Source organism: Myxine glutinosa, chromosome 5 (assembly GCF_964187855.1).
Source record: "Myxine glutinosa chromosome 5, kmMyxGlut1.1, whole genome shotgun sequence".
NCBI lineage: Eukaryota > Metazoa > Chordata > Myxini > Myxiniformes > Myxinidae > Myxine > Myxine glutinosa.
The window spans coordinates 37964487-37978984 of record NC_136265.1 but is presented as its reverse complement, the minus strand read 5'-3'; the positions used below and the strand labels follow the sequence as shown (position 1 = coordinate 37978984).

The 14498-nt window shown below is 40.2% G+C and overlaps 1 protein-coding gene across 1 annotated transcript in view; it reads right to left on the bottom strand.

The window, feature by feature from the left end:
• Positions 1 to 6479: 6479 nt before the first annotated feature.
• Positions 6480 to 14498, bottom strand: part of TRAP1 (TNF receptor associated protein 1) — a gene marked incomplete in the record, with an annotated part of 44126 nt that continues 36107 nt past the window's right edge. The window contains 4 exon segments of the mRNA XM_078777922.1: positions 6480 to 6676; positions 7522 to 7594; positions 8300 to 8445; positions 8783 to 8868. Of these exon segments, the coding sequence (XP_078634048.1) occupies positions 6575 to 6676; positions 7522 to 7594; positions 8300 to 8445; positions 8783 to 8868 (407 nt within the window).

The following is a 14498-nucleotide window of genomic DNA, read 5'->3' as shown; positions in this document are numbered from 1 at the left end:
AAAGGGTGGAGTTGGTGGTCCGACAGAATCCCATAAATTTTTTTTAGGTCAAAAGGTCAACATAGGCCAAAGGTCAACCACTTTTCTTCACATTTCTAAAATCCTCAATTTTCATCTGATTGACTTGAAATTGAATAGGATTTACATATTAGCGAACTGAATTCAACCACCAACTATTTTTGAGATCAACAAAGGCCAAAAGGTCAACATAGACCAAAAGGTCAACAAAGGCCAAAAGGTCAACAACCTTTTCAAATTCCTAAAATCCTCAATTTTCATCCGATTGACTTTTTTTTTGTATTCAAGATCAAGGCTCGTGTAAGAGCTATCACATTAAACACACATTAGCACATCAAACACAAAAAACCATAAACGGACAAATAAAACATAATAAAGGGAGGGGGTTTACAGGATGGGGGGGGGGGGGGGGGAGAGAGAGAGAGAGAGACACAGAGAGAGAGAGAGAGAGTGAGAGAGAGAGGCAAGCACAACAGTAGAGAACAGGGACATCAGGAGGTCTGTGGAAGGGAGAGGATGGAATGGAGGGGGGAGAGGGAAGGGGTACACGGTATAAAACAAATTGACAGTACTAGGAATTTGAGGAATGACGTCGGAGATTGAAAGAGGTGGATGTAGGGTGTATTAACGGGGGTAGAAAAGATCAAGGTTTTGGATGGGGGAAGATAAGAGATGGTGGTGGACAGCTGCTTTAAAGACCTGGAGGGAGGAGAGGGATTGAAGAGAGTGAGGGAGTTTCTTCCAGAGGCAGGAGAAAAGAGGAATGAAGGAGTGAAGGTGAGCAGAGAGTCTTGATTTTGGCAGTTTAACAATAAGAGGGTTGCTGGCAGATCTTGTGCAACCTGTAGGAGTATTTGGGGGGACAGAGCACAGACAGAGCTGGGGGAGCTCGGCCGGAGAGGAGTCGGTAGAAGACAGAAAGACCACCAACCTGCCTGCGGTGAGAAGTGAAAGGCCCTCGGAGTTAGCTTCATCGTGGGAGATTCCAATGATTCTGAAAGCTTTGGTTTCAACAGCATGAAGCTAAGCTAGGTGTGAGGCAGGTGCACCCACCCAGAGGGGGAGCCTATAAAACAAACCTATAAAAGAATAAAACCGATAAAAACACCAATAAAACCCATAAAATAAATAGAAATAAAGACCCATAAAAATAAGAAATAAAACCTATAAAAATAAGAAATAGAAATAAAGACCCATAAAAATAAGAAATAAAACCTATAAAAATAATAAATAGAAATAAAGACCCATAAAAATAAGAAATAAAAGAAAAAAAGACCTATAAAAATAATAAATAAAAGAAATAGAGACCGATAAAAATAAGAAATAAATGAAATAAAACCTATAAAAATAAGAAATAAAAGAAATAGAGAGCTATAAAAATAAGAAATAAAAGAAATAGACCTATAAAAATAAGAATTAAAATAAATAGAGACCTATAAAAATAAGAAATAAAAGAAATAAAGACCTATAAAAATAAGTAATAAAAGAAATAAAGCCCTATAAAAATAAGAAATAAAAGAAATAAAGACCTATAAAAATAAGAAATAAAAGAAATAAAGACCTATAAAAATAAGAAATAAAAGAAATAGAGAGCTATAAAAATAAGAAATAAAAGAAATAAAGACCTATAAAAATAAGAAATGAAAGAAATAGAGAGCTATAAAAATAAGGAATAAAAGAAATAAAGACCTATAAAAATAAGAAATAAAAGAAATAGAGAGCTATAAAAATAAGAAATAAAAGAAATAGAGAGCTATAAAAATAAGAAATAAAAGAAATAAAGACCTATAAAAATAAGAAATAAAAGAAATGAAGACCTATAAAAATAAGAAATAAAAGAAATAAAGACCTATAAAAATAAGAGATAAAAAAAATAACGACCTATAAAAATAAGAAATAAAAGAAATAAAGACCTATAAAAATAAGAAAAAGAAACAGAGCTATAAAAATAAGAGATAAAAAAAATAACGACCTATAAAAATAAGAAATAAAAGAAATAAAGACCTATAAAAATAAGAAATAAAAGAAATAGAGAGCTATAAAAATAAGAAATAAAAGAAATACAGACCTATAAAAATAAGAAATAAAAGAAATAGAGAGCTATAAAAATAAGAAATAAAAGAAATAAAGACCTATAAAAATAAGAAATAAAAGAAATAGAGCTATAAAAATAAGAAATAAAAGAAATAAAGACCTATAAAAATAAGTAATAAATGAAATAGAGAGCTATAAAAATAAGAAATAAAAGAAACAAAGACCTATAAAAATAAGAAATAAAAGAAATAGACAGCTATAAAAATAAGAAATAAAAGAAATAGAGCTATAAAAATAAGAAATAAATGAAATAGAGAACTATAAAAATAAGAAATAAAAGGAATAGAGAGCTATAAAAATAAGATATAAAAGAAATAGAGAGCTATAAAAATAAGAAATAAAAGAAATAGAGAGCTATAAAAATAAAAAATAAAAAATAGAGAGCTATAAAAATAAGGAATAAAAGAAATAAACACCGATAAAAATAAGAAATAAAAGAAATAAAGACCTATAAAAATAAGAAATAAAAGAAATAGAGAGCTATAAAAATAAGAAATAAAAGAAATAGAGCCATAAAAATAAGAAATAAATGAGATAGAGAGCTATGAAAATAAGTAATAAAAGAAATAGAGAGCTATAAAAATAAGGAATAAAAGAAATAAAGACCTATAAAAATAAGAAATAAAAGAAATAAAGACATAAAAATAAGAAATAAAAGAAATAGAGAGCTATAAAAATAAGAAATAAAAGAAATAGAGCCATAAAAATAAGAAATAAAAGAAATACCCTGTCACATGAAGTAAAACCGATTTACAATATTCCATGTTTTATTGTGTGTATCTGTAAATATCTGCAGTAAATCTATATATATAAAACACAGTTTGTGTGTGTGTAATGTTACCGATAGACTCCTAAACGGAGAGGCTCACGTGCTTGATATTTGGCAGAGACATGGCCATTGAGCCTGGGAAGAACATGGCCGACCTAAAAAAAAAAATTCATAATATTTTTATACCATATTTTTACCTCAGCGCATTTCAGCGAGGAATATTATGCACGGAATCTGAGGCGGTGGCAGAGCAGCGCGCTGATTCGCTCAGAGCGATCACGTGATGTTCCTTGCCGCCATAAACTCAGTTACGCGTTCGCACGTATTTCAGAGCGAAAAGCGATTGCGTTTTTTCACATTTCAGCGAGGAACATTGCCATTCACACCACATAGGTTTTCTTTTTTTTCATCTTTACGAGATCCATATTTTTTATTCATATTTACCCCAGCGCATTTCAGCGAGGAATATTATACACGGAAACTGAGCAGGTGGCAGAGCAGCGCGCTGATTCGCTCAGAGCGATCACGTGATGTTCCATCCCCGCCGCCAGACCATTGAACATAAAACACAGTTTGTGTGTGTGTAATGTTGTAATGTATGTAATGTACAGGTCTCCCTTCCCCCGCCAAGCAACGCCGGTACTGGAGGGCGTAACAGGATCGGTGAGTCTCCAAAATCCGCTTCGTGCTGTTGCGAAGATGCAGGACGATGTCGCGATTGTTGTGCTGCTCTCCGACCATGAGAACTGCAACGTCATTGTTGACTGGCCCTCCCTTCCCTCCCCCCTTCCCCCCCCCCCCTGCCTTCTCCCTCCCCTCCCCCTCCCCCCTCCCCCTTCCCCCCTCCCCTCCCTCTTCCCCTCCCCCATTGCACAACAACTTCCATAGCTCGTGGCTCATGTTCCGTCAATGCAGTGAAGCGAACATTGGTTGCAGCTGTAAGTTGAGGCCTTGCTTTCCAGATGTGGTTAGCCAGACAGGAAAGGAAAATGGGTAAATGATGTGATGTCCCTTGGCCTCAATATTACCCCACAGCCCCTATTGATAAGATAAGTGGAAACCCACTTATCTTATCAATAGGGGCACAGTCACTTTGCCAGACAGATTGTCCCCACAAAAAGGTATTCCAAATTAGTGTGTGTGGGTGTGCGTCATTGTTTTTATCTCCATATGCGCGTTTCAGAAGGCGGAACGGAATCTTTCCAGGTTTCCATCTCCGTTTCAATAAGGGATGGACCAAGCTGCAAAGTTTTCTTCTTCTCAAAGTTTTGCTCTGAGGGCTCTTTTGAGGATCCGAACAGCTTCAAACAGTAAATAGTTTGTAGTAATATTCCCAGGGATGGTTCTTAAGATCTCTGTAAGGTTCTTTTTATCATTCCCGTTGCCCCAATTATTACTGGTACAAGTACGGAGTTCTTCAGCTCCCAGGATCTTTTCACTTCATTTCTGAGAGCTTCATATTAGGTTATTTTCTTGATTTCTGCGGTGCTTAGGCTAAATTCGCTGGGTGCTGAAATTTCAACTGTATTTTCTTTTTTGTATTTACTTGCTGTATTTTCTTTTTTTTGTAGCTAAATACGATATCCAGCCGCAATGCTTTGTTTCTATTTTCACGCTCGGTGGGATTAGTCAGGTTCACTATGTTTTTTCGTTCAAAATCATGGTAGATTAGCAAACCTATACATTTTTGGAAACGTTATTACATGGAAAATCTGAAAATCAATGTTTACATTTGCCAATTCCGACCAATTCGATTCGACCAATTCGACCAATCGACCAATTCCATTCGACCAATTGCTTCGATCGACCATTCGACCACTTCGATCGATTCGATTCATCAAATTCGATTCGATCGACCATTCGACCAATTCGATTTTCCAATCAATTTGACCGACCTTTGCTTGTGTGGAACGGACTGTGAAAACGATGCGGACTATATTGTCGGATACGACACACAGGACAGTGATGACGAACTCTAAATGGCATATTCTGTAATCGTGTATGTTTGATGCCATTGACTGCCTGTGTATATTTTGTCATTGACTGCCTGTGTAGATGTGAAGTTATACTGACTGTATGTGTATATATGATTTTGCTGACTGCCTGTGTATGTTTGGTGATATGAATTATTGTGACACATTTTGATGTTATGAACTGCCTGTACAAAATGATAACATGTATTTGATTATGCAACTTATCGCGAATATAAAGACAGTATTTTGCAATTCAAAACCTTTGATTCGTGTCTTACCATTCCCCTTAGCACTAATTTGATACTTTCATTGGATTCCTTGTCCCTGAAAATATAGGTTTAGTATATTTTAAAAAGTTTTTAGGGTAATTGGAGGCAAAAATAGAACAAAATATGTATTTTACAGTGGCCATTTTGAAAATCCAAAATGGCCGCCATACAGGTATCTCTCCAAATGTAAACATTGATTTTTAGTTTCCTTATGCTATAACCTTTCCAAAAATGTATAGGTTTGCTAATCTACCATGATTTTGAACGAAATATAATTTATTGACATAGTGAACCTGACTAGATCATTAGGTCATCCGTGAGCATCACTTCTTGTTTTCAATGATTGCTTTTGGTTCCAGTTTCCACGAGTTTTCTTGAACTGAGATATCAAAGTTTTTACAGATGAGCCGGTGGATTACTCTCCAAACCCTGCTGGGTTGTGCCTTTGTGTGTACAGCTGTTCTGACTTGAGTATTTTACATCCCGATTGGACGTGGCTTGTGCTTTCTGTTTCTACCTTCCAAAATCTACACTTGGCAAGACTGAGTCAATCGGACATCTTCTAAAAGCCATTCGTGTAGTGTCCTTGGTCTTTAAAAATGATTCGTTCTCCATCCCAGTTGATCTGACCTCTTCCTAGCCATTCAAACGAACCTTCTTTGTCTTTGCGCAATCTGTCGAATTATTTTTTAAACCTTCCCCTCTTTTATCGTTCTCCAATTTATCGGTGTATATCTGTTAATATTTCCCTTTATATAGATTTTTGTCTTTTTTGCAATCGGCCGGAGTGTATTCGTTGCTGTTTCAGTTTCATGTGGACATCTTATATTTGCATCCGTCTTTGGAAAGGTTTTGCAAGGCAGGTTAGGGATACCTTCTTTGGTTTGTGTTTGCGTTGTGCAGTCAAACAAATTAAAAGATTGTAACGAAAAGGAACTACAAAATGGAATTTGATGTGAATGGGTCGATGGATATGCATCCGTCCGCGTTATACATCAACCCACTGTTATATTTGATCTCAATTAAAGGTCACATGAGAGAGGGTGTGAGTGAGAAAACATCAAATGCTTCTATCTCGAGTTATGATCTGCAAAATGATTTTCGAAGGGCACATTACCTTTGACCTTTTGAATCCAAAATCGAATCTGTTCATCTTTCCATCACAGTACATACTCGAACCAAGTTTGGTGAAAATCCCTTCAGTGTTTCACAAGTTATCGTGATAAGGAAGATCTGTTATGCGGACAACCTAGAAACATAGTATTCGGCTGCATAGGCACAAAAAGGGTGAAAAACCAATCGTATGTTTGGAGATATTAACTTCGGCTTAAATAAAGAAACACAAGAATTCAGAGATTGAGCAAATACAAGTTGTATTCAGAAGAAAAGATGGAGGGAAGGGTAGATGCGGGGTGGGAGGAGTTAAGAAGATGAAAATCGTGAAATGCACTTCAACGGTCCTTAAAAGCCTGTGTAAGGAGCTCATTAAGACGTGACACCATTGGTCGAGGGTCTTCAGTCAAACCAGCAGCCATCATGGCGTTGTCACAAATCTGAAAACCAGATGAGAGAAGAGGATATTATATTTCAAAACCAGGTTACGCTGGACATAAACATCCGAAACGTCTTCCTTATATCTACCATGCCTTCAGAATCATCTTACCCATTCAGAATCAGTCTTTAGATCTTTGCTCCACATTCCTTTTATCAATTTTAAAAACCTTCTGTTTTCCCAAATTGATTACGTCCCTTTTTAACCACGGTGTTGAAATTGTGAATAGAAATGGAAATACAACAACGAAAGCGATAACACCAACAACACAAGATTCTTTCTCGGTGGATATATTAACGGTCGACAAATGTGTCCTGCTGCAAATCACACTTGAAGACCACTCTGTGAGCAAAATGTCAGATCCCGGTGCCTTCTCTCATGGAATCCGATATCCCTGTGGTTCCCCTATGCAATATCCGTGTGGTTCAGATTTCGTCCGTTTTGCAATATCTGCATTAGTCGAACGTCGTGTTCCCCAACTACACTTGGTTTTCAAACATCCATTTTTGGTGCTTCACCAAGACGATGGATGAAAGTCCATTTTTGCAAGTAAGGAGGTTAAAGCCAACTGAGGTATTTTCACGGAAAAAGGCTCTTAACGAACATTCCACGAACAGATGTTGCTTTCATCGGCAAACTACAAAGCAATGCGTAAAGGTGCTGCAACAAAAAGGTGGCAGGAGAGTAGGTAGCTCAATTAATCTCAATCACGATTGGTCTCGACAAACCCAGCCTTTTGCCAAGCATGTCGAGGGAAGCATCATTAATTTTTTTAAGGGCGTTCTAGTAAGTCTGAGTAAAAGCGGATTGGAATGGTCGCTATGGAATAACGAATAATACTCGTACCTGCTCCACCAGCAACCTGGCCAGCTCTGGGTCACGGGTTTTCAGCTCATTCAGCTTTTTAATCAATGTGTGCCTGAAATGAAAAGAAAAACACTGTACTCATTCCTCTTCCGCATTATGAGAAAGCACAATCAGCAATGGGTGAATGTGATGTGCCAATCCCTCGAATCGTGCTCTTTACATGTATACGAACCGGGCGAGGAGCTCCCCCCCAAAAAGCTACAATTTTCCGAGCATGCCTCAAAGTGATGCTGTGGCCTGTCTACCCAGGGTTTGAATATCGATCCAGCCATGAACCGTCACCCCGGTGTTTCGCAGGCACAGCAATTCATCAATGTGTGTCCCATCCCTCGGATGGACTTCAAATGGGAGTCCCGGCTTCCAGCATAAGTTGGTAGACGTTAAAGATCCCACAGTGTCCTTCTCGAAGAGTAGGCGAGCTATTGTCGGCACCCTGAACAAATTACAAGCTCCCACTCTAATCTACAGGGGGCACAGCATCAGCAGCACAACTGCACCTCAAGAAAACCCACAATGTCCTACAAACCAAAGAAGCAGAAGTGTCCCTCCAAGGACGTCTTTTTAAAGCAAGGAAACACTAACGACATGGGGGGATTGTTTCAGCTCTGCAAACTTATCTCAAAGTTAGGTGTGCCATTACATCATAGACACGCGAAGAAAAGATGCGACTCGTATTTAAAACGGGAAACAAAAGCGTTTCCGCACATCCTCTCTGACAATGACAAAGCAAGTTAAAACTTTTTGTTGATTTGCCAACCCAGGGTTGATTTCCAACGTAGGTTGGAGCATCTGTGCTCGCTCCCCAGCTGTACGGCCGAGTGCCTGGGTGCGCAGGAAGTGCCGAGCTGCCCCCATTTCCAGGACGGTGACCATTGCTGGGTGTCTGTCCAGCCTCGCCGTGACCTGGGGAGTACACAAGACAACCAAAAATAAAAAATAAAAATCATGAAGCTACTTTCCACAAATTAGGAGTACATAATCATTCAATGATAACATCTTAAATATGAGGGATCTTTGGGTCACTCCCGGGAGATTGACCGGTTATCTCCATGCCGTAGGCCTGTTCGAGCAGAACCGACCGGGACTAATCAACAACAACAACAACAACAACAACCATTCAACTCCAGTGTCAGTAACTGCAACAGTTACAAATGAGCTACTCTTCCCCCCCCCCCCCCCCCCCCAAGGCCATGATCTTTTGCAATGTAGAAAAATGGGGACTTAAAACCCCTGGTGTGACCTTGACGTTCGTGATCTTATCTGCAAGCACAGTCTTGATCCAAGACACGAGCTCCTCAGCATCTTTCTCTGCCAAGCGTTCCGACTCTGCTGGGAACAGATAACAATTATTAACGGGTCTCCACAAAATGTCACCACAGTTCAACAGGGTGGAAAAAGCACCATCAGGGAGTGGTCTTCTTATTTTGTTTGCAGCTCTAGGCTGTTGGCACGTGCTATCATTGGCTGAGGGCATGGCTGTGCCGCTGATGCAATGCCCTCTAAGTTAGGGAAATCATTTGTAATTTATTCGTGGTGCAGGAGATAGCTCGCCACCTCTTCTTGAGGGGCACCGCAGGATCTTTAACGTCCACCAACTAATGCCGGCAGATGGGATGTCCGTTTAACGTCCATCCGAGGGACAGCACACACACTGATGAATCACCCTGCCTGTGAAACACCAGGATGACATTTTATAGCTGTGTCGGGGTTCAAACCCAGGCTGGACAGCTTGAAGGTGAGTGTGCGTACCTCTAGGCCATCCTCTCAGCCCACCATTACGGCATAACTAATGGCAACAAAGTATGTAGGACGTTATAAAAAAAAGATGACTTCCCTTTTGCAGGTTACAGAGTTGGGGCCAACTCGCAATCTTCATCTGCACGTATACCCAGGTACCTAATACCATGGCTGCAGTCTACGGTGGAGCTTAATATTTTTTTAAAAACTAAAGTTTTATTTTTGAAAGTCTTACCCCCTTAATCTGTTCCATATAATATAGAAACACTGTATAAAAAGTTTGTGCACTGAAGTATTATGTTTAGGGGTAGCTCAAGGGCCGCAAAGATTATGAAAATTATAAAAATTCAACGAATTACGAGTATATCAGACTATATCTTAATTTATTTTAAACAACACACTTGAACACAGTATTTATTTTTGAACACGTTAATAGTGAATTCTTTGTTCAGTTTCTGACAGAGTTCATAGTATCAGTCTGACAATGTCCAGCAAACTGACAAACTGACAAGTCTGACAATGTCCCAAATTTATTATTTTCATGGCATCCCGGACAGTGTATGTTTTCTGCTATCAGGGTACATTCTGCGATGGTCCTCGACAACTTGCAGCAGGAATTGCAGCTGAGTTTCATCGCGGGTTATCAACCCACTGTACTCCTGAATGAGTGCCACTCCACTTTCAGCGTAGTCATTGACAACTTTTAGAGAGTTGACTGTTTCTGCAGCCTGCTTGTAGTCGTCTCTGTCATCCCACAAGTCCGGATCAACCGCGAGAAATCCATCTGGAAGTTCCATCATTCGCAGAAGTTTCATTGACCTTGCTGTGACAAATCTTCCAAGTTCTTGTCCTTGAATGAATCAAGAGCAACAGTGATTCGCTTGGAATGATCCTGATCTTGGTCTTCTTCATTCTTCATGGCACTCACCATCAGTCTCTTGGTTGCCGAACTGACCCGACTGTCGAAGAAAGCCAAGCTAACAAGTTCCTGTGACAAGTACCACACGTGATTGGAAAACTTGCGTGATGTTGACTTTGAGATGGCTGGATGGATTGATGAGTATTCAAGCAGTGACTTCAGCAGCAGCAGGTCACTGCAAGGAGCACCTGATGCTTGAGGTGCAGAGATCCAGGCTGTCAGGTAGACACGTACTGTGAATACACACACATCATGTAATCCTCTCTTTTCTGCAGGAGTCAGTTTGAATTGAGCCTTGAACATCCAGATCTTGAGACTATATTACTTTGGACATCCAGCGGGCGTGGTGCATTGCTCCAGGTGACATGAATCACACTCCTCTGGCAGGAGCAGCACCAAGAAAGACAATCACAAGTTCCAAGAATTCTTTATAATCATCTCTCGGCTGACTCTGTTCAAGATGCTTGTTGGCATAATCGATAGTGCCTTGCTTTATGTCTTCCACTAGACTTGCCACGTCATCAGCTGCAATCCCTGGTTCATACTTGGCCGTGTCTATGAATCCCCAGTATTCCTGGAAGCGTTTGAAGAGTGGAACCTCGGGAGAAGATTTGGCTCCCAATCCCATACACACTTGGAACACTGCACCAATTATCAATTCCATAATGTGATGCTTGCAAGCTAGTGACAAGAGCTCCTTCTCAAGCTTCTGCTCTAGGAGGAGACAGGCACCAGCAATCCGACCAGTGTTTGAGCTGGTCGTGTCAAAACACATAGCTCGGATGCTGTCGCCCCAGTCTTCAATGGCTCCAAAGACAGCAGCAGCCTGAGCCTCGCCTGTTCCAGATGGAAGCTTGGCAACTGTGAGTAGCTGAGAAACTCCTTTCCCTGAAACCAATACTGGCAGGCGATCAACCTTCTCTTTGCCAATTAGATCAAGGATCAGTTTGCCGTCCCAGTGAACAACAAGGGGAACGTTACCCTGAAACTCCGCCTTTATATTTGCAAATCTCTGGACTCGGTGTTGTACTCTTTGTCGGCGAATTGAGTCTCTGTTTAGAGCAAGTTCATCAATGTTCTGTCCCAAGCTTTTGGCAGTTTCTGCTATAACAAAAACGGCTTTGCGGTCTGACACTTTTGTGCGATCTAGAGCGGCTGCAAGTTCTTCAGTAACGACAGTTTTTCGCCCCCTCTTTCTTTTTCGTGTCTGAAATGTGATGCCTCCAGCAGCTCCCTCACTTGCATTGTCCCCAGTTTCCATCTTTTCACTATCTTCTGCTGAGCTGTTTTCAGATTCAGAACCAGATGAAATCAGTTCAGCTGTAGAAGCTGCTAACTGTTTCATTTGCTCCATTCGCTGTCGCCTGGCAAGCATTTCCTCCTCTCTTTTGGACGCCATTTTCTCCTTCGCAGCAAGCTTTACATCTACTCCAGCCAGCGACCCCCTTCTTCCCTTTTCTCGCTGGGCTAACAAGAAATCCTTGTCTTGTAATACTGACGTATTGGTCAGAGCATCAGCGTGAGCGACATCAAAAAGGTCTTCAAGCCTGGAAACAAAAGCCGACTCTCTCACGAGTTGAGTTGGGGACATTCGCGCTTTGTTCTTTTTCAGAAGACGCCATTCTTCAAATGTCTGCTCAAGCTTGGTTTGGCAGTTTTGATGAGCTCTCATCGGATTCTAGCTTTCTTCCAAAAGTTAGCTATTTCCGTGATGGTAACATCCGACGATTGTCTTACGGTCTCCTTCAGATCGAGATGGTGATGTAGGAAGAATCCAAGAGCCATACGCAATGATGGCAACTTGCTGCCACTTAATTCAGTCACAGAGTCGCCAAGGAGATACAACTTGGTTTGAGATCTTGTTGCTTTTTCCACAGATGACATTTTCAATCAGATATGAATCTGAAAGAAATAGAACATAGCATTAAGAAATTAAGAATCAAGAAAATTCAAACAGTTCTATTAATAACTGAGCAGTGAGCACAATATAAAAAATAACCACCTTTAGAGGCCATTTTTCCCCGCAAGCGGGGGTTGGCCTTTTTCGGGAACCTTGGTTGTTGTTGTTTTTTGGTCCCCTTTTTGAAGCAATGTTTTACGGCCGGATGCCCTTCCTGACGCCAACCCTTTTTGCCGCCTTTAACGTCAAACAGGGAATTACCAGTGAACTGGTACTCAATTTGCCGACCTCGGAAGGATGACAGGCTGAGTCAACCCCCCTGGCGTTAATTCAGCAATCGACTGGGATTCGAACTCAGGATCCTCGGATCCTAAGCCGGCACTCTAGCCACTAGCCCAACACCAGGCCGCTAGCCCAACAACACCAGTGAGCACAATGCCTCAAGCAATTACACAAACATACTGCTGCAACAGTGTTGCAGCTGTTGCTTAGTCAGCATAGTCAGTCCATTGAGTCCAAACAGTAAACAAGTCTGAACATGTCTGGAATATAAATTCATGGAAAATTTGCATTATCAATTTATCAGCAAAACAATGGGATTCGGATGATTGGTTGGATAATAGATATGAACCAGTTGAACCAATGATTATATGCTTCTATAATCTGTGATAATATTATACCATGTTTATACACCCATTGTGTCTGTGATTCTCTGCAAAGCCTGTGATAACTTCGTTTTTATTTTCAAATAGTGTTCTGTGATACACCTATGTACAGTGTTTACTTTTAGATACTATGGTGATAAGCGTTCCCAGGTCAGCGCTACATCTCATTTTAGCATTTATTGTCTAGCAGACTCTAGCTCAACGAACATTTTACTCTTTTATTATAACAGATATTGTGTATGTACAATGTACATATTACTACTGTAATTATTTATTTAATGGAGCACAGAGTTTTATAACTTAAAGGTTTTATCTGTGTTCCCAGTAATTAATTTTACCACAATGATTGCATGTTGTGTGTATGATGATAGGAGAGAGTGTCAATTTACTTAGTAGTTAAAATTGGGTTCTTAATTTATCAACAGAATTAATCTATTATCAGTAGTATGCGAAATAAAAGGGCGGCTGCAGCTTTGGGGTATCAGAAACTTTACCATCATTGAGCTACCCCTAAATATTGTTCAATTGTGCTCATATTTTGCCTGAATTTTTATTTCATATATAGGAACAAATTGAGAGGGTAAGAAGATCATATTTCAAAAGTTCAAAAATAGGCTCCACCCTGGGCTGCACTGCAAAATATGACAGTTGATCAATATACCGCAACCAATTTGATGACCCCTTACCAGTTGTAGGTACTGAGGCCTAGTAGTGAGGACAATGTGGGTATGGTACAGGCAAGTAACTACCTGGTAATGTTTTCAGCCCGTTTGTACATGAAGAGTGAATTAAGGTTGCATCATCACATTTACAGGTTGGGCTGGCAGAATAGCCGAGAGGTATGCATCTTCACCTGTGGGTTGTCCAACATGCATTTGAATCCCAACCCAGCTATAAATTGTCACCCTGGTGTGTGGGATGTAGGATGAGGCATCAATGTGTGGGCCCATCCATTGGATGGACATTAAGCTGGAGGACCCGTCTACCATCACTGATCGATGATGGATATTAAATATCCCATGGTATCTTTCATGAAGAGGAGGCGAGTTATCGCCAGCACCCTGAACAGATTACAAATTCCTGCTATAATCTATTTTCTGGAACGTCAGGCTGGGCCAGCCAGTTCGTAAAAGACTTGGGCGAAACTTTCCATGGCCGACCCCACAAGAATGTTTGAATATTTGAGGCCGTGAAAGGAGAACAACATCAACATTTATAGGATACTAGCAGAAGTACCCGGCGTTGCCGGGCGGGGGAGGGGAGGGGGGAAGGAGGGGCGTGAGGGTGGGAAGGGGAGGGGAGGTGTGGGAGGCAGGAGAGGAAAGGGGTTCATATATATGCTGGTGGGTGAATGTGGCTCACGTTTCTGAGTCAAGTGTGATGCCGAACAGGAAGAAGAAGAAGCCGTACTACCAAATTCGTACACTTCCTGAATTGTTTGATTTATTTGTATTCAAAAGTCTGGTGATTGTTTTGTATTTATTTATGCGAATGTGTACTTGTATATAACTGTCATTAATTTAAAAAGGCTCAGGCACAATCGAGCGATTTTTTTTTTTAACTCCAAAAAAACCATCTTTTTTTTCCCCATATTTTATTTTTTGCCTAAAACACTCCCAGGCACCCACTGATGAACCTCTGAAAGTTTGACGAAGATCCGTTCAGCCTTTGAGAAAAATGGCGACACAGACAGACATCTCTCTTATATAGTGGACATCATGTTCACCTTGAAAAT